The 22,430-nt window shown below is 37.9% G+C and overlaps 1 protein-coding gene across 2 annotated transcripts in view; it reads left to right on the top strand.

The window, feature by feature from the left end:
• The window catches only part of LOC150089317 (cell adhesion molecule DSCAM-like), a 504,714-nt gene that overhangs the window by 328,786 nt on the left and 153,498 nt on the right, over window positions 1–22,430 (top strand). For both annotated transcript variants that reach the window (XM_090368497.1, XM_090368496.1), the window contains exon 2: window positions 15,825–16,030. In XM_090368497.1, the coding sequence (XP_090224623.1) occupies window positions 15,825–16,030 (206 nt within the window). The remainder of the gene's footprint in view (window positions 1–15,824; window positions 16,031–22,430) is intronic.

The raw sequence follows: 22,430 nt of genomic DNA, 5'->3' as shown, positions 1-22,430 counted from the left end.
TAAAGGTATACAAATGACGACCTTTCTCAGAGTTTGTCCATTGGAATTGCCATATGGTACTCAACTCATCATTGATTCGCCCCCGTTCCGCTCTTATACCAGGGAAACCAGCCAGCCGTCCCACCGGGCACGACCGGACGCCAAAAATCACTCTGGTAATCCCCCGCTTAAGGGCATATCGCAGAGCAAACTGCGCCACAACCAACTCCGCAGACATCTTCCCTGCAAGGACGCACAGAGCATCCGTGGACACAGTTCTACAAGCCCTGGTTATACCTAAGAGAGCAAATCTCTGTGCCGAAGACAAGATTCTACGAACATGAGAATGTTCTATATACCCTCCCCAAGCCCCAGCAGCGTAAGTCAGAATCGGGATAAAGATATTATCATAAAGTAGGTGGAGGGCACCACCCTTTATACCCCATTCAACGCGCGTGACTCGCTGGAGCTTGGCATATAATCGTTTCACCTTATCTCGGACATAGGCAGCATGTGCTACCATAGAAAGTCGCTCTCCCAGGACAACACCCAGGTACCTAGTCTTTTTAACCACTCTAAGCGAGAGATCACCAGAACGACACAAAGGAGGGCGAGTTCCACTGAGGCGTCCCCTCAAGAGAACTGCAACAGATTTTTCAGCTGAGACCTCTAGCTTATGCTGAGCAGACCAATCTAACAATTGGCTTAGAGAAGCAGCTACACGCTCCTCAAGCATCCGGCGGGACTCTCCGCACACCAAGATAACTAAATCATCAGCATAAGCTATTTTGGTCGTACCTTCCACAGCTTGCATTTGTAGGAACTCATCGACAACCCAATTCCAGAGAGTCGGCCCCAGAACCGAACCCTGTGGACATCCTCTATGCACTCTTCTCTCACACTTCATGAAAGGAGTACAAATGAGCACATATCTCTCTCGGAGATAGTCCTCAAGAAGACGGTATAAGTTACCCGGACAGAGGGACGTCCTAGCCCTGCGCAGGACTCTGCCCCACCACAGAGCATCAAACGCCCCCCTAAAGTCCATGAACAAGCCCAGGACATATCGACCAGGCAGCTCATTAACACCTTTAATCAAATTATAAATGGCATCCTCAGCAGAGGAGCCAGCCTTAAAACCGTACTGATTGCTGGCCACCAGCCCCCGGCCAGCATAATGAACCATCAGCCGACCAAGAACCAGCCGCTCCAGCAACTTTCCGATTACTGACAAAAGAGCTATTGGGCGATATGAACGAGGCTCATCCACGGGCTTCTCAGGACTCTTGAGAATTACCCTCAAGTTAGCCGTCTTCCATACTGCCGGAAATACTCCTTCACGAAGACATGTGTTGAAAAGGTCTAAATACACATCAGGACTCGCCTGACACGTTTTCCTTACCACAGCGGTATCAATATTGTCCAGTCTCGGGGCACGACCTTCCCTGGTCTGCTGTAAGGCTAACTCGAGCTCAGCCGGAATAAAAGGAGACTCGCTCCCACAAGTAACATAATCTAAATTCTCCTGAACCATCTGACTCTGCAGCAAATTATTAGGAGAATCTTCAACTAAAATTGAATTGATCAAGCAGGAGACGGAGTCAGCCCATCCCAAGGTCACTTTATCAGACACCACAAACATGGACATAATCTCACCACCATAGATTTTATCGGTGACAATCTTATAGACAGAAGACCAAGGATCAGCCGAGCCCCTCTCCTGCACATAGTTTCTCCAAGAAGCTCGTTTTAACAACATAATCTTATTCTTATAATCATTCCTTTTAATCTGATACTGCAAACGCAGCTCAAATGATTCCTGAGAGTAACACCTCCTCTCATATTGAAATCTCTTACGCGCATGTTGCAGATCCTTCCGCATACGCGTAAGTTCTGGTGTCCACCAAGATACCGATCTTTGCGGTCTTCTCTTCTTCCACAAACACTGCTTACACAGGTCCTGCAATACACAAGTTAATTTCCAGGCTTTCTCTGACGCAGTCAGATCATGCCACATATCTAATTGATCAATTTTGGAATCCCATAGAGCGAGAAACCTGATCCAATTAACACCACGCATAGAGTATCTGTCGACATCACTCCAGTGATTCATAGGCTCCCCTGTTGCAATATCAAATGAAATCACTCTATGATCACTTGTTGTGAGACAATCCCACACCCTCCAATTTTTAACCATCCTCAAGATGGATCTCGAACAAGCAGTAACATCTATAAAGGACTCCCCCATTACAGAGGAGAAAGTTGGCAGTTGCTCTGAATCATTAATCACCTCCATGTCTGCAGCAGCCAAAAACTCTTCCAGCTCTATCATCAGAGCTCTGGCCACCCCACAGAGTAGATCCAGCATTTGAATCCATACCAACAATTAATTGAACTGATCCAAGCGTACTCAGAACCTGCTCAAGATATCTTATATACACCGCCATTAATTCCGATGGCCTACAATACAAGGACACAAAATACACTCGACCAAATCCCCCAATAACCTCTACACATACACCATATGATGTAGTCAGAGTAGACACAACAGTTACTGTCAACCGTGAGTCAGCTATTATTATTGCGGCACTGGGAGATCTGGAAGCAGCTACAATTCTGTACCCTGATGGATAACAGACCACCTTATCTCTAAGCACATAAGGCTCTTGAGCAACACTAGATCAGCTCGTTCCTCCTCTATAACTCGTGTCAACTGCGAGGCCACACTAATCGCTCTCTGACCATTTATCTGAATTATGGAGTAACTATTCTTACTCTCCATAATCTATTCTGCGTTTCAAGATATCTAAAGCCCTGGCATGTTCTGGACATATCTTATCAACAGCAGAATGGTCAGAGGGAAGTTTTCTCCTCCAGCAGTTAACACACTTCGGAGAGTCCTCCCGCTTTTCACAACGTTTAAAAGAGTGCCCCCTCTCAGAACAGTGACCACAGAACGTCTCACCTTTACAATGTTTAGCAACATGGCCAAAGGCCATGCACTTATAGCACTGCGTGGGAACAATCAGATCCCTCACCCTATGCACACTCCAATCCACATATATTCTTTCCTGGGCGATCAGAACTCGCCTGATCAAGCCCAAAGTTTCAACAATAAAATTATAGCCAGTTTTACCTCTGGCTTTATTCTTAGTCACAACAGCCGTCTCACTACGAAACTGCTCCTCCGAAACCTCAGTTCCACTAAGATTACGGGTCCAAATCTCCTGCAGGAGATGTTCTTGATTGACATCCTGGTCTAAATCAAAAATAACAAGTTTTGGTCTGATCTTTAGAGACTTTTCCACTACCAAGCCTAGTTCACCAAGCTGGGAGCACTACTTGATCTTCCGAATGTCTTGTTCTGTGGCCGCCTCCAAGGCAACCCGACGATCCCGAATAGGCCTCACACCTATCACTTTTGTATCACTCAAAGCCGGACGGATACTCTTCAGGAGCTCCGACTTCACATCTTCACTGGTCCTGAATTTCTCCGTCGTAGCCTTAATAATCACAGTCTTTGTCGCAACTCTCTGAGTGGTAAAAGCCTTTACCGCATCAGAATATGTCCTTTCAGCAGGTAATCCACCAGCAGTCCTCTCCTTCAATAAAGCTTTCAACACAGCATTATCTACTAGAGTCTTTTGAACCACCTCTTCAAGGTGGTCCTAGAATGTTAACATCTCATCTAACGCCGTTGCCGGCACTTTATATCGCAAAACTAAAGTTCGGAAGCTTTGTCTCACATGCTTAAGGTCCTCAAACCCATCACGGAGAGTACCCTCTTGACTTTTATCATGAGAACCAACTTCCTCAACTGTTTCTTTTCCTTTAGCCCGAGGGCGCAAGGATCTTGTGACACGAGATTCACTCATATCTTCTTCATCCTGCACCTTTTTCTTAATCTTATGTTTTCGCTTCTTTTTAGGGACAGCTCCCTCACTAGGCCCAGCAGCTTCTATCTGTTCTTCCTGAAGCTGAGATCTCATCGTAAGTTCTTTTCGCTGTATAAAATCACTTAATTCTTCATCAAAGGCATCTGTGGACACAGTTCTGCATGCCCGGGTTATACCTAAGAGAGCAAACCTCTGTGCCGAAGACAAGGTTCTACGAACATGAGTGTGTTCTGTATACCCTCCCCAAGGCCCAGCAGCGTAAGTCAAAATCGGGGTAAATATGTTGTCATAAAGGACAGTTTTACTAAAGAACAGGAGGAAGTATTGAGCCTGGGTCCAAAATTTGCTCTAGTACCTGCTAGGCCTCCCATTGTAGAGATAGTTATGGGAGTGGAAAAAGCCATCAACAAACTACCCGTGACCCAAGCTGATGAGATACGGGTTACGATTGCGGCTATTTTAAGTCAGGCCAGGACAGCGCATTCTAATCTCAGCCATAGACATGAAAGAGCATTAAGATAACTTAGAAAGGATGAGGATATTATAATGTTACCTGCCGATAAAGGCAGATCTACAGTTATACTGAACAAAGAAGGTTTAATTGTGCAAAAGCTCTGGATCTTTTACAGGATACCAACGTATATAAAGTTACCCATCGAAATGTGTTAGCTGGTTTGGAGAGAAGTTAATAACATCATACAGGGTTGGCATAAGGCTGGTAAAATAACTAAAGAAGTTTATTGGACTCTTTATGCCTCGGGATGTCGAATACCCCGGTTCCATGGCCTCCCAAAGACGCACAAGGTGGGTATTCCAATGAGACCAATAGTATCGTTTGTGGGTAGTCCCACCTATGCCTTATAGGGATTTTTAGCTAGAATTATTTCTCCTATAGTGGGACGCTCCAGTTTAGTAGTTAAAGATAGTAAGGAATTTGTAAACTTTATAAGAAGCCAGTCTATAGGGGAAGATGAACTTATGATCTCGGTTGACGATATATCTTTGTTCACATGGATCCCCATTACACATGGGGTGCATTGTGTAAGATTGTCCTTGGAACAGGATGATACCTTAAGTGCTAGATGTTGATTAAGTATCGATAATATTTGTAAAGGCGTTGAGTTTTGCCTCGCTAGCACTACCATGATCTTTCAAAAAGTTATGTACAAGCAGGTCAATGGCACAGCCATGGTTTCCCCCATTAGTGCCATTATGGCCAATTTAGCCATGGAGGAACTGGAAACCAGGGTGTTTCATCAGTTTGATTTCCCCATACGCGAGTGGAGGACATATGCGGACGATACGTTCACCATTTTAAAAAAGGGGAAGAAAGATGAAGTGCTCAATTTACTTAACAGCTTCTCCCCATTTATACATTTCACATCGGAGGTGGAAAAAGCTGGGTCCTTCCCGTTTCTGGATGTCCTGGTTAGCAGAGATGGGTCTAGAATAAAGACAACGATTTATAGAAAGCATATGTGCCATGGCCAGTATGTTCATTACAGCTCGGCACAGCTTTATCATCATAAGAATAGTGTAGCCAGGGCGTTGTTGAATAGGGTGGGGACGCACTGTAGTATCCCCGAGGACAAAGAAATGGAAATTTGTAGAGTCACGGCATACCTCAGGAAGTGTGGGTGCCCCCAAGAGGGTCTTGGACAAATATATTTATAGGGTAGAGTCCAATCAATGGGAGTCGCCTGCCCCTGTGGCTACTGCATACATTCCTTATTATTATCCGGGCCTTTCACAACGCATTGTACGGACACCGCGGTAGTGTCAGACCCGCTGTGTGCAACTTCCGGCGCGGAGATTGCACACATTGGTGTCTCAAGTTAAAGATCCCGTAGCCGAAGACTATACTAGTAGTGTGGTCTATGAGATCAAGTGCCCGGATTGTGAGGAGTGGTATGTGGGGGAGACGGGGCGACGTTTAAAAGACCGTCTGGGGGAGCACATAACCGCTATTAAGACTGCTAATTATGCGAGGTCGGCTGTGGCAGAGCATTTCTGGGAAAAGCAGCATCGGAACTCCCCTGAAGACGCGGTCATCACGGACCGTGTCCATGGATTTTGGGAACACAAGTGGCTCGAGAGTTTGCGGATCGGTTCATCCAGTCGTAATACTATTAACAGGGACAGGGGAATACGTTTACACCACCTGTTTGAGGCGATTGTCCTTAGACGGGATGACCGGTTCTGTTTGACACGCTCCCGAGCCACTTCCGTTTCGAATACGCGCGTGGGGAATGCCGACCATATGTCTGATGGATCACGTGCATGAGTGCCATGGGCTTGCTACTTAAGGATGTGTCATTGCAGTAATAATACACTGTTGAAGAAGGAGACAGTAGTCTCCGAAAGCTTCCGTATATTTTTAACGATTTTAGCCTTGCTTTTAATTGTTTTATTATTGTAATATTTTAGCCTTCCGATAGTGTATCACAGTATTTTATTATATTTTATTTCTGTATATTTTTAATTTTATAGTAAAATTTTAATTCCTTGGCTGGTGTTTGACTTTAATTATTGCAACATTTATAAGTTCTGTGTGCAACAGGCACATTTATAATATCAGGTTACCTTAAAATTATATATATTTTATATTTATTATACTAGGTGATCCCTGCCAAAAACTGGCATATTATATAATACAATACTAAAGACATAAATATATGAATCCAACTTTATAATACACAAAAATCGATATATTTAATATATAGATCCACTTAGTCGAGTCCAGTCCACTAGGTAATGTAGTCAATGATATTACAATGAGTCTCAGAGACTCCCAGGAACTACAACCCCATTAGGCAGTTAGCTCACTAAACTGTCTCAATTATATATATATATATATATATATATATAAATATAAATAAAACTGTTCTTCTTTAAGTTGCACATTGACCTTATTTAATTCCAAACTAAACTTAAGAAAGACATCACCAGAAAGAAGAATCCACGTTAGTTGACTTAAATTAATGAAGTCCAAACGAAGCTATGGGTTTACCAAAGATGTGCTCTTCACATGAGATGTATTTGGCAGACCTGGGCAGACTGTAAACACTGTTAGCAACAATTCCAGATAAACTATATTAAGTCCACCCATCAACAGCAGTCCATTAAGTATATATGATCACTAAATCAGAATATAGTCCAAACTGTAGACTTTCAGTTTGGAATAAACAAAACAAATAGATCTGAAGTCTTTTCTTCTCCACTGTCCGATTTGCAGTTGGGTCTGTGGTGTGATCCTGGAAGGTAGTTGGATTTCCGTGTCTAAGCTGCTGTAATATGCCTAGGCGAATCACTTCAGGTGAATAGCAGATAATGGGAGAGGAGAGCAGACTCCTACCAGTAATCAGAACAGTGCCAACGTTGTACGTTTACTCTGCTAGTAATAAAGATTTACTAATACGTTAACTCTGCTAGTAAATCTTAAACCTTAAAATATATGTATTATTTTTTTTTATTGTATTAGGCGGTCCCTACCAACCTGTAGCAATCTAGCCTTGTATATATAAAATCATTCAGATAAAAGGCAGTTTAAAAAAACGGGGGGTTTATGATCAAGAATGTATTACCCAGATCATATAGGCCAATCAAATTTGAGCAGTTGCTCAATCTGCTTCTTGAATATAGTCCCTACTGTAGCTCAAGAGCTACCATTAAATTTCCCAAGGAGTCATGGCGGTAACTTCAAATAAAATAATGAATAAACCCAATTACCTAACTGGAAAATCAAAATAGTTCAGCGAGCTAGCATCAAAAAAGTAATTTGCCAAGAGAGTCTGGGAACAGTTAAATTACATATAAGAAAATCGCCTGTTTGCAAGGCTGGCAACTCCAGTATACTATGAAATAAAAATACTGAAAATCCAAAGAAGAGTTTCTGAAGGATAATGCGAGTATAGCTGTAATGACTTCTGGTCGGAAATTATAATCTTCCATTGGATCGAATCTTATAAAACTACTAGGAAATTATGTGATAAAGGCACTTTAATCGATTTGGAATGTCTGTTACTTATTAAATTTCTTTCTTAAATCTTCGAATTAACTTTTTATTAGATCATTCACCATTCTGTCATGAAAATCACTAGCACCTACTGCCTTCAGATAACATTCGGGGCACGTGATAGCGTTTCAGGATGCAATTCACATTCTCTTCCTGCGTACTTAGATTTCAGAGTAAAATCATTATCAATTCACGACTAGTGCAAGCAAGTAGTTACAATTGATGTCACAAGCCGTATTTAGTACAACCGAGTTTGAACCACGGCCACGTAATACACTTGCTTCAAGTAAAATGTCCCCTAGTGAAACACCGTTATAAGGATAGTTCCTCTGCATTCTGTCCTTCCTCGTAATGGGTTAAGTAATATGCAACTGATGTATTCAGATAGACAGCGAAGCAGGAATTGTAAACGTTAGTCACAATAAAGCTTTGGCTTTATTAACACTTCTGGAGAGTGTGTATTATTCCTCGATTTCTCACCACGCATTAAGTGAGTAGCAGAATTATTATAATGAATTATTAGAATGAATTACAATGAGTTTTTGGGTAATTTTAAATATATCTGATAAAGCCTAGATTCCTGGTTATTAATTTAGATTCAGCTCTTGTAGTTTTGATTTGCGTTTTTTTTTTTTTTTTTTTTTTGGGTGCACGAAATTTATCTCAAAATGATTTAGTTCAACAAATTTTCATTAAAACGAAGTTGGTATTCGAAGGTATAGAATTATAATAATTTTTTTCAGGCTTTTGACCTAGCAAGATTCAAACATAACTCGCGATTAAAACTCTTCTGCTCACTCGAATATGCTTGCATAATCAGGAAAGGTTTTAATATTTTCGAATTATGGGAGACAAAGGTATAAAATTATTTTATTTTTATACGACCAAGATATAATTTCAGGATCCAAGGAACGAGAGGAGTTCTCCACTTTATACTAACCGATAAACCAATGCGAGAGCAGATAAACTCTCTGTTAGACCAATTCTAGTATTCGACAACCCGCTGTTTATAGATGTATTTCATGAGATCTAGTCTTCTGTTATTCCCTGAAAATTTATTTTATATTAGAGACAAGGATGTTTTTATCCTTGTCTATAATAAGGAGAAACAGACCTTCCTCATTAATTTTACTGGATTCCTTCAGCATCTGAAACACCTAAATGAGTTCTCTCCAAATGTCTAGTTGTCAAACTTTGCAGCCAAACCCTAAGCCGTTCTTAATACACTGTATTTTCATTTCAAATACCAATGAAGACTAATTATCTCAATTGAAAACAGCTGAATAGATGAAGTATTGTTTGATGGCTAAAACCTTTAAAAAGGACAAGGGAAGTAATTTTTATGAAAAAAATACTTAAAATAGGAAGTGTGCGCCGACATGTTCAAAAATGGGGTAAGTTCTTAGTTTTGAAAAGAATGTTGGAAACAAACAGAACTTTCGGTTAACCATTGCCTCTCTTGCTATTGTTTTCCTCCCCACCCTTCCCCAGTACACTATTGTATTTGCTTGTTTTTGTGTGCGCGCGAATGTAATGTGAATAAAAAACAAACATTTTGTTTTAAAAATTCATGATTCAGTACCAACCCGGAATATGTATATTTTTCGTTTCTACTCTTTCTTGATTGCCTTTATGAAGTAAGATTTTTATACATACAATATCATTTTTTAAGATCACCAGGGAGTTATTTTGAGCAATTCATTTTTTTTTTTTCATAGCTTTGTACGACAGATAATTTTCTCTCACGTTGACGCATTTTATTAATTCGCGAAAAAAAAAAATTCAAAGGTAATATCTCTCTTATTCTCTACGTTTAAATGTCCTCTTTATAGAAAAAATCGTTCCAGAAGTGCATTATTTGAAAAAAAAAAAAAAAAACAGAGAAATACTTCCCTATTAGGCAGAAATGATTAGTAATGCACGATATTATTTTTTTGGGGGTAAAACATGTGCATAATTTATAAGTAAAATTTGTCATTTTATTTATAAATAAGATGAAAAGGTTTTTTATAAAAAATTAAATGTTTTTCACGTTATTTATTTCGTAAGATGAGAAAGTTGCATAGATCTAAGGATCAGATGATCGTAGATGATAATTTTCTGCAATGAGATTTATCCTGATGTTTCAGGTTTCATTTTTGTGTGACATATGGGGATATAGAATAGCATTTCCCCTTTACCATTTTATTTTATCGATGACGTCATAAGAACAGCAGGGCCAATGACATTGCAATTTGAGATTCAGGATAAGACGATAAATAAATTAACTATTCATAAATGGTTAATTTATGAATGGTTAATTTAAGAACCGCTAAATAAATTAACCATTCATAATTAATAAAGGCATGCGAAGCAACAAAAGCAAACTTAGCCCTACACTAATAAGAGTGAATGAGGTTCATTTAAGCGACAATGTAAGTAAGCCTCACTTACTAATTTTCGGCATATTCCCCTTGCTTCGTGGCTAATCTTTTGTCTAACCTATAATGTTTTTATTTATTTAAATTCTTATGAAATGATGTGGTTAAGCGTAACACCGGGTTAGGCTAACTCAACATCTGGGGAGTCATTTTTATTTCGTATTATTGTGAAGAAATGAACCTTGGCTGAACCTTTTTTTTAATTTTTATTTCATTGTATTTATCCATTTCATTACTGTAATTTATTTATTTATTAACAAGATGGGTGCTACAGCAGTTCTTGATGTCTAAGAATGAGTGCCAGGTTAATAGTTGAAAAAAAAAAAAATTTGATTGAGGGTGAGTGAGGCGAATGATGAATTATTAAAATCTCATTTATTACCGTATTGGTTCACCTTCTGAACAGCCTGCAGGCCAGAGGGGTGTACACTATTAACAGATCAAATAACAAAAGTCAGAACTTTCGGTTAACCATTGTCCCTCTTGCTATTGTTTCCCTTCCCACCCTTCTCCATAAAGTAGGCACAGCAACTTTCAAAATTACAAACAGAAAAAATTAACAAAAATATATAGAGAACATCAATAACGTAATAATATATAACCAATTAACATATTCCTTAAACCCAGATAACCTAACCCAATTATCTGAGATTAAGGAATTAGCGGATATGCGAAGAGTTGGAGCTGTTTGTATACAGCCTTCTCAAACTGGAAGGCAGAATGTAGTGTTCTCTCATCTGCAAAACTGCGGATAGGATTTGCAATCAATGGAAAAAGGTCATTAATATATAAGAAGAAAACATCGTGGGAAAGAACTATATACTTGGACAGCACCAGATTTAGTTAGGAAGTTACAAGACAGAGAACCATGAACCTTCAAATGATGGTACAGTGAGTGGTCAGGGACAAAATGAGCAGACCCAGTTGGAGAAAAGCAGAAGGAAAACTATAAAAGGAAGCTTGTTTAGAAGGTCTTCATGCCAAATACGATCTCAAAAGCAATGGAACTTAAGCACAACTGCTTGTTTCACCCAATGTTTCCATCGTATTTATCCGAAGATGAGTACCATAAGCCATGACATCATCGGTGGATCGACATTTACGAAATTCAGTGGTGAACATTGATCAGGTAGAATTTTTGGAGAGACTGTAAGGATTGATGCGTGATATGACGACTTTCTCTATAGAGGTAAGTAGAGGGAGCAGTGGTTTTGAGAAGCGGTGAAATGCCATCAGAACGTGGAGAACTTTTAGAATCAAGATTGTTCAAAATTATTCTAATAACCTCGCGTCGGTAGATACCGGGAGACATTGAACGGAAAGCATATAGTACTGTAGACGTGATTTGCCAAATTCTTGGATGCAAGATGCTAATAAATCAGCTTTATCTTTAGCTGAGTATGCGCAACAGAACATCAGATTTAAAACAAAATAAAGTACTGATGGCCAGAAAGCTCGATCAACCTTTGAACGAGAAGCAAGTTTCCTACACTGCCTCTTGAAATTTTGGATTGATTAATACTTTTTTTTTTTATCTGTTGCTAGCTTCAGCGTAGGCAAAAGAAGCTGAAGATCTCTCTGCCAAGTTAGATTTACTTGCCAACAACTTAATTGTAGAGAACATTAAAAGAAAATATACTTTAAATGGAAATGTTATAAGAGTTAAAAATGAAAGATCTGTTTTGAAGAGGTGTAAATTTACAACTTGAATTAAAAAGTAAATTTAAAACTTCGATTTATAATTGTGGGGTTATAAGAAGGACCCATGAACTGCAGGGTGATAATTTAGTAATTAAGCGGAAGAAATCCGGAGAGAACCTGAAATTAATTATTTGTTCCTTGGAACTGTCAATTTAAAATTAATTTACGAAGAAGAACACCCTTCATTTCGCAAATGACAAAAAAACTTAGAGCACACCGTTCACAATGAAAACAGAACACTACCTCAAGGATACAATTACTCAAACAACAGAGATAATTATATGTTAATTTTAATCCAAGTAAATGTGATGACTGAACAGAACCCAAAAAAATATATTATTCTAGGTAAAGTTAGTAAACATCTTTTTCACCTCAGTTCGTTTCTTAAAATTCAGAACACCGCCGGTTAGAAGTTTTAATTTCTGAGATGTAAATAAGCAGAGAATCATTTGAATAATGATTCTCGATTGACTCAAATACAATAGCCTCCTTTAACCAACTCTCTTTATTCAGTTTGCTGTCGCAAAATTCGGAAGATATTTTGTAAGTAATTTTTCACCAACTACCATAAAACATAACTCGTATGCTATTTATCTATGTGGAGTGCGGTCCATGAATATCATTTTATAAAGTAACTTTTAAATTCGTATTTTATATAAAAATTATAGAGGTCAAAAAGAGTAAAATGTTTCCTAAGAGGAATTAAACTTAGCTCATGCCATTCTGCTTGCAGGTGTTTTGTCTGCTTTGTCTTCGTTTTCAACGAAGACAAAGAGTTTGGCATTCATTCTGACTCCCACTTATCCCATAAGTCTTCTTCCATACTGCAAGGAACTCTGGGATCGCCTCGAATTTATCAATGAGAACCACAATTTTTTTTTCTTTTTTTTTTTTTTTTTTTTTTACAGCAGCCATTTTCAAAGCAGAAGAAATAGTATTAACTTAATCTTATGGTATTACCTAAAGTCGGCTCAAAATTAGGTGTATATATATAATTTTTTTTATGTTTGTTTGGGAGGGAAAACCTACTAAACAGTCTTGAAAAGGTCACGACTATCCAACTCAGAAATGAGTAGCAAATTCCACAGAAAAACTGACACGAAGGCAGCAGCCGAAATCGATCATACAGCTGTGCTCCGTAGTTACCCAACAATCTTGATTACTGGACAGTTGTGGCCACTGCATCAATTCTTACCAAAAAATTTATTTGCTTTTAAATTCCTCTTCTAAACTATTTTCGAAAATTATGAAAGAACAAAAACAAGAGCAAGTATTGCTCTTGTTTTTGTTCTTGTAATTATATATTACAAGAGCAACATCGAGAACCGTTGAACATACAAAAGTTTTGGAGTATCACAGCAATACATGCAAAAAATGTAAAACAAACAGGGGTCAGTCATTCATTGCGATGATATAAAGAATTTATTTTGAAGAAATACACAGTATCTCATCATGAAAAATAATGGACAACCAAATAAAATTGCTTAAATAAGAAGACGTCTCATATCTCAGTGCATCGTTTATTTCAGAAATATAAAGTAACATTTTTTTTAAGCAAACTGGACAAAGAGTGAGCCACTCGCAACTCGAGAGTGAGTGCCTCATTCTTTGCGATTTACTTTACAATATGAGATATACGATACACTTATATGTAAATATCGGTTTCTAATTACAGCTATATACACTATGATGCATTTTTACTAGATTGATAAAACTTGCCGATGCTGTTTAAGCAATTAAGTTATAGAATGGAATATTTGCTGTTCAAAACCGGTGCTAATTTGTCATAACAAAAACTAGTAATTCTAGAGACATCTATTATTACATAGTTTGAATGCTGAGAATTCAAACTATGTAATTCTTTGAATTCACTGTATGAATCTGAGATTAAGAAGAGTGGATCAGATAAAATATTAGATGTCACACTTGGGGGCACGGATGTTAGGCGAATAATCCATACATAATAATGAGAGAAAGGGAGTTGAATCTATTGAGATAAATTGTTAGAAGTGTGTTCGAAGATCATAAATCGCACGTTCAAACGACCTCAAAGTTCAACAAACGTTTTCTGACTATGATGCTTCTGAAAAAGTATTTTAAATAAGGCATGCGATAATTAGTGAGATGGAAAAAATCATCCAGCTACAGTTTTATTTATTACTTTTACAGTATTCTCCCAGTAATTCTGTTATGAGTTTACACGTATTTCATACTGTATTATATTCGAGCAAGCAGCTCTGCAGTTACGAAAATTCAAAAGAATACGTTATGCACTGATAGGAATATTAAACAAGTTTCATTTTGTCGAAGCGGAAAGAAATGCTACAACCGTCTCTCTTTTCTAAAAGGTTATTTTGCTTTTTATTTTAGTTCAACACTGGAATAAGTGTAAAGATATCTATTATGAAAAGATGATATAGAGAATGGGGTTTGACAATAAATTTTAATAAGACAGAATATATTAATTCAACAGGGGGCATTTTGAATGTCAATGGAGCAGTGATAAAGAATGTGAAGCAGTTTAAATATCTAGGAGCTATTGTGCAGGTGGATGGTTCATCCGAAGATCAGACTACAAGGAGAATTAATGAGGAAAGAAAGGTCTTGGGAATGTTGAATCCAATATTATGGAACGATAACCTTCTCCCAAAAAACCAAACGATTACTATATAATGCAATTTTTCAGGATATCTTACTATAGGGATCTGAGATTTGCACTATAAAGGAAAGGCAGAGGAAGAAATTGCTAGCAGTCGAGATGGATTTTTGGAGAAGATCATCTCGAAGATCTAAACTAGAAAGAGTTAGGATTGAAGACATAAGAAAAGCAATGGACGCTCAAATAAACATCATCAGCAAAATAGAACAAAAAAGATTATAATGGTATGGACATGATAGGGCATATGATAGGAGAATGGGGAAAAAGAGATTACCCAAAAAAAAAAGCAATGGAATGGACACCCCCTAGAAGGAAAAGGAGAGAAAGGCCTAGAAGAACATGGATGGAGGGAATGAGAGCTGCTATGGAAAAGAAGAAATTGAAGAATGGGAGGACAGAAAAGAGTGGAGGAACAAAATTAAATTATTTAAAAAAAATGTTAGGTCGAGGATAACTGTTGATACAACGGAGAAATCCAAGAAGGAGATGAAAAGACTGCCTTGTTTAGGGAAAAAGTTCCAGCTAGCGAAGCGAATTAATAAAAAAAAACAAAAAAAAAAAAACACACAAATATTTCAAAGCACATAACTTTATTAGTTTAAACTTTAAGCCCCAAATTAATAACAATCTTTGAACTATTCGTGTGAGTTTAATTTTTTTTTTTTTGTTGAAACTGGATGGAGCGTCAGTTATTAAAGCAATTTATTTAAAAAAAACGATTCATATTTTTATATTTACTGAAATAAAATGAATTTCTATTTGTTACAAACAAATTTGAGCATAAATTTCGGAATTTTACATAAATTATCAAATACAATATTTACTTACAGATTAGCTAAGTGGATTATGATTTCTTTATTTCAGCAGAAAAATATGCAATTTTTTTTTAAAAACAATACCAAGTAATTTTTAATATTTCATGCCATTATTGGAGAGTTAAATTGTGATTACGAAATGATAAATGGCAGCCTTTTTGTTATTTTATACTTAGATTTATGTCTGCAGAGAAGAAATATTTCCTATTTGTCTCCGAAACAAAGAATGAATCTGAACTTCTCAAACAAAGCTGAAAGTTTCTATACTCTGTTTTTGTTAAATCTACCGTAAAATATCTTCTAACTCACTGATTCTCATTTCTTTGTTTTCATTTTCAGAAATCGAACTGAGCTCTGAAGTGTTCACTCGAACGGAGAGGAGTTTCGGGGGATCAAAAGTTGAGCCTCCCTCTAGGCCAAATTCTTACTGGGATGATCCCCATTATAGGCCATACTTCGACAACAGCACAGATAGGAATGTAACAGCACAGTTAGGAAAAGCCGCCTATCTACACTGCCGAATTCGTCAACTTGGAGACAGAACAGTAAGTACAAACAAGCGATGCGATAAAATTTGAGCGGTTCAGAAATTAAATCTTTTAGATCAAGTTATAGCCCAGAAGTAGCTCAAACGGATCTATTTAGAAAAAAAGATATATTATTAAATTTAAATACCATGAAAGTGCCAAGAATTAATCTGTAATACAGTATAAAGAAGGCACATAATGTGTAACAGAAACTGTAAACATAAATGTATTGCTAGTTTAAACTGAATTTGGCTATTATCTATGAACGATAAGAATCATTTTTCTTTCAATACTGAAAATTGGTTGTCCGTCTATATGCGCACTAATGGTCAAATTATGTGGAGCATAACAAAAGAGACTTGACTGGACAAAATAGACAATATTTGCATGTAAATGGAATTGTGAGTAAAGCTCATTCCGTTGATTGCATGCATGAATTCCATTTATTTTCTTTGGTTTAACTTAGCCTGGTTTATGTTTTTCATTTTACTAATTGATTTAACTCGATAACTTAATTTCACTAACATATGCGATCTTTCTAACTAGGAGCCAATGCTCCAGGAGTAAGGTAGTTATGGAAGAAATACCACATAATGACAATTGATATTTCAATGCCGAATCATTGTAAAAGCTTTTCTTTTTAAAAACAGAAATGGAATAAAGCTGTTTAAAAAAAACAACATGAACGCTTTAAGTCGTATACTTTTGGAAATTTTCACAACATGGAAGAGATGGCTTATGTTGCGAAGAGAGATTCAACTCAGACATCACAAAAATTACCAAGTAAACTTCATAAAACTAACAATTAGTTTCATTACTAATTGTTAGTTCCGTTCCTAATTATATTCTCTCTTTTTCTATGGTATTTCTTTTCACTATTTCTCTGTTGTGTAAGAATTTAATTTGGTATCACACAAGGAATAATGTTCATGTATCTGTTCTTGTGTAATTCAGACAAACAAAAACTGTTCTATTAGGGCCAGAAGAGAATTACCTCATCTACCAGTTTGCATTATGTCTGTAAATTGGGCTTGCTTGTTTTGCTGCATGAAAAACCCGACTTTGCAGTGGGGGGACGAAGCTGGCTAGCCTGAGACCGATTAAATCCGTCTCGAAATGAAAAAAGCCCATAAAATTTCGTCTCGACATTGACGGATATTGAACTAGAATATTGAACTAAGAAGAGTCAGCATATTGTGTCGATAAACTGATCAGTTTGCCTATTTTGTAAGAAAAACCATGCAACTCTCTCCAGACAGACTAACTGAGTGACGTTGTCAAACAGCCAATAAAAATTCCTTGCGTTATTGACGGGATTGGAACCCAAATCTTTTCCACTTAGTGTGTGGGAGGATGGTGATCATATCAAGTGGCCACCGCCGAGGGCTTTATTTCATGATAAAACAGTTATACACACAGACTGAAGCAACAGTTTCATCACCTTTTTCCTGCTGATTCACTTTTTGAAGTTTTTTCGAGATGGTATTCCGAAAACCTTTCGCGTTTCTGTCTTGTTTTATTTAGTTGATTCTTTGCACATACATTGATTTAAATATTTTTAGAGAAAGTCAAATCACATGCGATTTTTTTTTTCTGTTAGCGGGCTAAGGAATTCTCCACACTGGATATAATTCTTCTAGATACTGGTACTACTGTTATCTATTCATGCAATCTTGATGCAATCCCCGAACCATCAAAAATTTAAAAAAAAAATTGTTCTGGCGGTGCATCTGGATTTATTGAACAGATAAGATTGGTGAGAAATTTCATACCCCTTACCTATTAATATACTTTGCTTCAAATCTGAGAATTTTTCTATCTATTTAGAGAAGCATCCACAGGCGAGACTCTCTCTGCCAGTTTCAAATTACTTCGCATTACAATCATAATAGAAAATTTGCGTTTCGTCCACAGAATAAGTCATTTTTCCCCTGGAAGCGCAAGAGATGCCCATTTACGCCAACTTGGGTTGATAAATTTACAGTGTGTTGTTGTTATTTGGTTTTTTAGGAGCATTAGCAACTAAGGCCATATTGCTCCGGGATATGCAGTGGTCCTTCCCTGACCTTTTCGCATCTTCCGTATTTGGTGGTGACGGGCTCGAACCCCGGTCTAATCAGAAGCGTGTGCTACACACTGCTGCTCCTTCCCACCTGGCTACAGAGGCGCAATTTACAGTAAATATGGAAACCATTCATTTACGATTAATTACACGATTCAAAGCTGAACGATGCGAACTGTAAATTATCTTATAATTCCTCTTTATAAGTACAATCTAGGCCATCCTGAAATAATCCTTTTTTAATCACGCGCTAATATGCAGTGACCAAAATTAAAGTTCAACAAATCAGCATTTAACTCAGCATGCAATCCCCAATGGCATATTGTGATTGATAAATACGTTTTAAATATATATATATATTTATTTATTTATTTTTCGGTTTCTTTAATAGAGGTAATGTAAAAACAACGAAAGAATGATTCATGCAACTCAGTTACCAGACTTTTTTGGTTCGTTAAACCAGGCATTGGATTCTTGGAACTTACTTTGCGTTGGCCAGAAATGTACTTCGGATTGTAGACTGCTTCACATACTAAGCCGCCCGATGCAGAACACTAATTCATTGAACCAAATGATGAGCTTGCAAATCACAGGTGTTCTGTTCTCTTGATCCTCGTATCGCTGAGTTGCTACTCTGGCATGTTTTGTGATTACTCTGTGTACAGATCCGTACGACTTACCAATTTCTAAACCTGGGGTCTCCAAACAGTTGGTTGATTTGGTATTTACTGGCGCGTTGGCAGCTTAGGCCACAATGCGCCACTCTAAAAACTAGACACATAGATGGATATACAAAGATTTGTATGCTTTTCAGAATTTTTCAACGTATGACACAATAATGCTGCGTATAAAGAGAACACATCTTACAAGCTATATTTTTGGTAGATGCTTTGCCCATTCAGTTCTTATAGATTAATAATTCTGAAAATTTTCAAACCACCCAAGGATTACTGGAGAGCTTTCGCGACAACTTGAGGCTGAAAAGAATCATTTTCAGCATAAACTTACGGTACTTTTATACGATTTTCAGTATTTTCTACACAACTAAACTCCAACTCGCTAGTTTGCATTATTTCATAGATTGATATTCAAGCGGTCTCTGCGCTAAGCAGATATTGTTTATGAATTCCTTTAATTATTACGTATTCAAGGTGTGCATGTGTGGGCGTGCGTGGCGCTCGCTTAGTGTCAAAACAACTGAAGTTATGAGGCGTCAGTATAGTATCACTCTAATTGAATGTATTCATCCATTGCTTTGTTGGGCTAACCAACCCCCTTCAGTTTCCGAAAGAAATACATATGCATATTTATTTCTCTCGAAAGCCATGTTGTGAAAAGAGACCATAAAAAAGCCTTACTGACGGGATTAGAACTCATGTCTTTACCATCCGGTTAAAGAACGGAATTGTAACCACTCTGTAACCAATAAAAAAAAAAGTGAACAACAGTGAAAGGATGCCAGCTGAATACGCGGAAAGCAACAACTATTAAATGAGTTAAAACAATTACAATAAAATAAGATTAAATAATCTAATTAGTATGCATCATGAATTATGAGATTAATGAAAGGGTAAACTTTTGCCCGAGCTTCAACCAAGATCTTGAGCTCAGAGAAAAGAGCGCTTCGTGAATCATTTGAAGTGATGAGTATCTTCATCACATTTCTACAAACTTTGATTTGGTTTGGTAGTTGTTGGCGCATCGGCTTCTGTGGCCATATTGCACCTCCCAAGGTTTTTGCAGTACTTTGATCCAAGCCCGAGGCGAGAATCGAACCCGCGACCTTTGGGTTGCCGGGCAGGTACTTTACCCACTCGGCTAGCCCGGTCGGCTTTAAAGAAAACATGTACATATTTTATTACATGTTTAGAGATATAAAGCAGAAAAACGCTAATATTAGCAGCAAACAGAACAAGAGATTTTGAAAACGCAATATCCAGTTGGATCAGACAGCATCTGAGTCGGGATGAACCTTTCTGTGAGATGCAAGTCAGGTTTTGTTAGGACACTAGGACTTAGTCCACAAATGTGTATCATCCAGTGGCAGAGGTCCCATGCCTGGAGAACATTAGTAGTACCAGCAAGAAGTTTCATAGCCGTCGTTATCTCGATGTCTCTCATTCCAGCTTTCAGTCTATGGATGCTGATTGTGGCTGCTAGATCAAGTAGCACTATGCTTAGCTTGGACTCAGTGCTTGAAGGCAGGCCATCTCAGCAGCTAGAACGCCTTTGGAGGGCAGATTTCCACAGCACCACCTCATATAGAATAGAGAAATAAATTATGATGTTAATATAGCGCTTGGCTATGCAAAGGGCATCCACATGTAACAGGTTTTGCTTTGCCTTCCGTTTTAGGTTTTGCATTCATACTCTGATGAGATCTAAGTATTATCAAATGTGAGCTTTGTATCAAAAAAAATCTCCTAAATCAGCGTATGTAAATGAGTATGCCATCTAGTGATGGAAATATTAAAATTTGGTATCTCTCAGGGAGAAGACCACTGTGGTGGATTTGATTGGATTCAGTCCCTATGTGAAAATGCATTATGCTTAAACTCCAATTTTTTCTTACTGTAAAGAAGCTGTTGTTTGTTTGTTATTTGGTTTTTAGGAGCATTAGCAACTAAGGCCATATTGCTCCGGGATATGCGGTGGTCATTCCCTGACCTTTCCGCATTCTCCGTATTTGGTGGTGACGGGCTCGAACCCCGGTCTAATCAAGAAGCATGTGCTATGCACTGCTGCTCCTTCCCACCTGGCTACGGAGGCGCCCTGTAAAGAAGCCATTTTATCTAGAAGAACAGAGGTTGCCTAAAATTGTCTTGTTTCTTATAATCCATATCTATCCAATATGAAAAGTTCAATGCGATGCATACTCGATAGGCAACATAACTTTTTAAACGAAGGTAAAATGATGCAGCGACAAAACAAAGAAATTCTTTTCTGAAAGTTTTACAGTAGTACTTTATTATGCAGCCTAATCAATTTACGTGAGGAAAATAGTTTGTTACATAATGATATTTACCGTTAGGTTGTTATACATAATCTCTAAATATCCTAATTGAAAATGGGATTGTTTTAGCATTATTGAATATGTAAATTAATTAACATCTGTTATATGCAATTCTAGAACGATATTAACGAGCCGAAATTAGCCGAAATTCTCGCGCAGAAATAATAACGAACGATTTTATCCATTGTCGATAATAACAGAAAACCGTTAGTTAAATCGAAATTTAAGTTGTGATACATATAATTTTCTATTTATCAACAGCTGAAGCCATCGCTTTGTGTATGACAACTGCTGAACTAATTACAATACTAACTGTCCCACATCAATAATAATTATAATGCTGCGCAAGATTTGTAAACAACATCTTTCAATTTTATCGCTTTATGAAATTGAATTAAAGATTTCATTTGGTGGCTATTGTAGGCATTATAATTAAATCAAATCGTTCCTTTTAATGGGATAATCTCTAGATAAGAAGATTTATAATTTTGCTGTAAAGGCAGTAGTACAACACCACTTAGTTAAAGGTTCGGGCAATTTTTATGGCGATATATGATTTTGAAACATGCCTACAGGTAAGCACAAAAGCTAGACTAGTACAACAGCAGTCTTCAAAACAAATCTATACACGTATTTAAATCAACTGCTCCGTCGTTTTCTTCTTCTTTTGATGCCATCTCCTATTGGAGGTTGGCGATCACCAGGCTGTACTTCTCTCTGTCTTGGGCGAGATGAAAAAGATCCTCAGCTGATCTGCCAGTCCAGTTGGAGGTGTTTTTCAGGACGACTTGACATTGACGGTAGAGGCGGACTCCAGGGCCCAATTGGAGACGCTGGAAAATCAGGCACTGCAGCGGCTGCAGCAATGGGCATCAAAGAACCAGCTGAAAATATCGTCAGACAAGACCTCATCGATCCTGCTAAAGGGGACTCTGCAACTACGACGACCCCCGCAAATTAAAATCAACAATGTAACAATCAAATTTGTGAGCCAACTGAAGTATCTGGGCGTTATCCTAGATAAAAACCTGACGTTCCAGCCGCATCTGAAATACATCAGAAGAAAAATCAGAGGATACTCTGGACTGGTAACCAGAATCACAAGGAAAGATTGGGGACTCAAGAAAAAAGCACTGATGCTTTACTATAAAACAACCTTCCTGCCTGCAATCACCTATGCAGCAGCGGTGTGGTATCCAAAAACGACACTGGTAGTCAACAAAAGAACACTAGAAATGACCCAAAGGACCATACTGCTATCAACAACGCGCGCCTGCAGCACGGTAAGTACCCCAGCATTGCAGGTACTTGCTGGAGCGCTCCCTCTGGACCTGGAGGCAGTT

The sequence above is a fragment of the Mastigoproctus giganteus genome, chromosome 2, assembly GCF_048544385.1.
Source record: "Mastigoproctus giganteus isolate SK-2022 chromosome 2, ASM4854438v1, whole genome shotgun sequence".
Taxonomy (NCBI): Eukaryota; Metazoa; Arthropoda; class Arachnida; order Uropygi; family Thelyphonidae; genus Mastigoproctus; species Mastigoproctus giganteus.
Note: the sequence above shows the minus strand (reverse complement) of the source record. Positions and strands in the feature narration are given on the sequence as shown.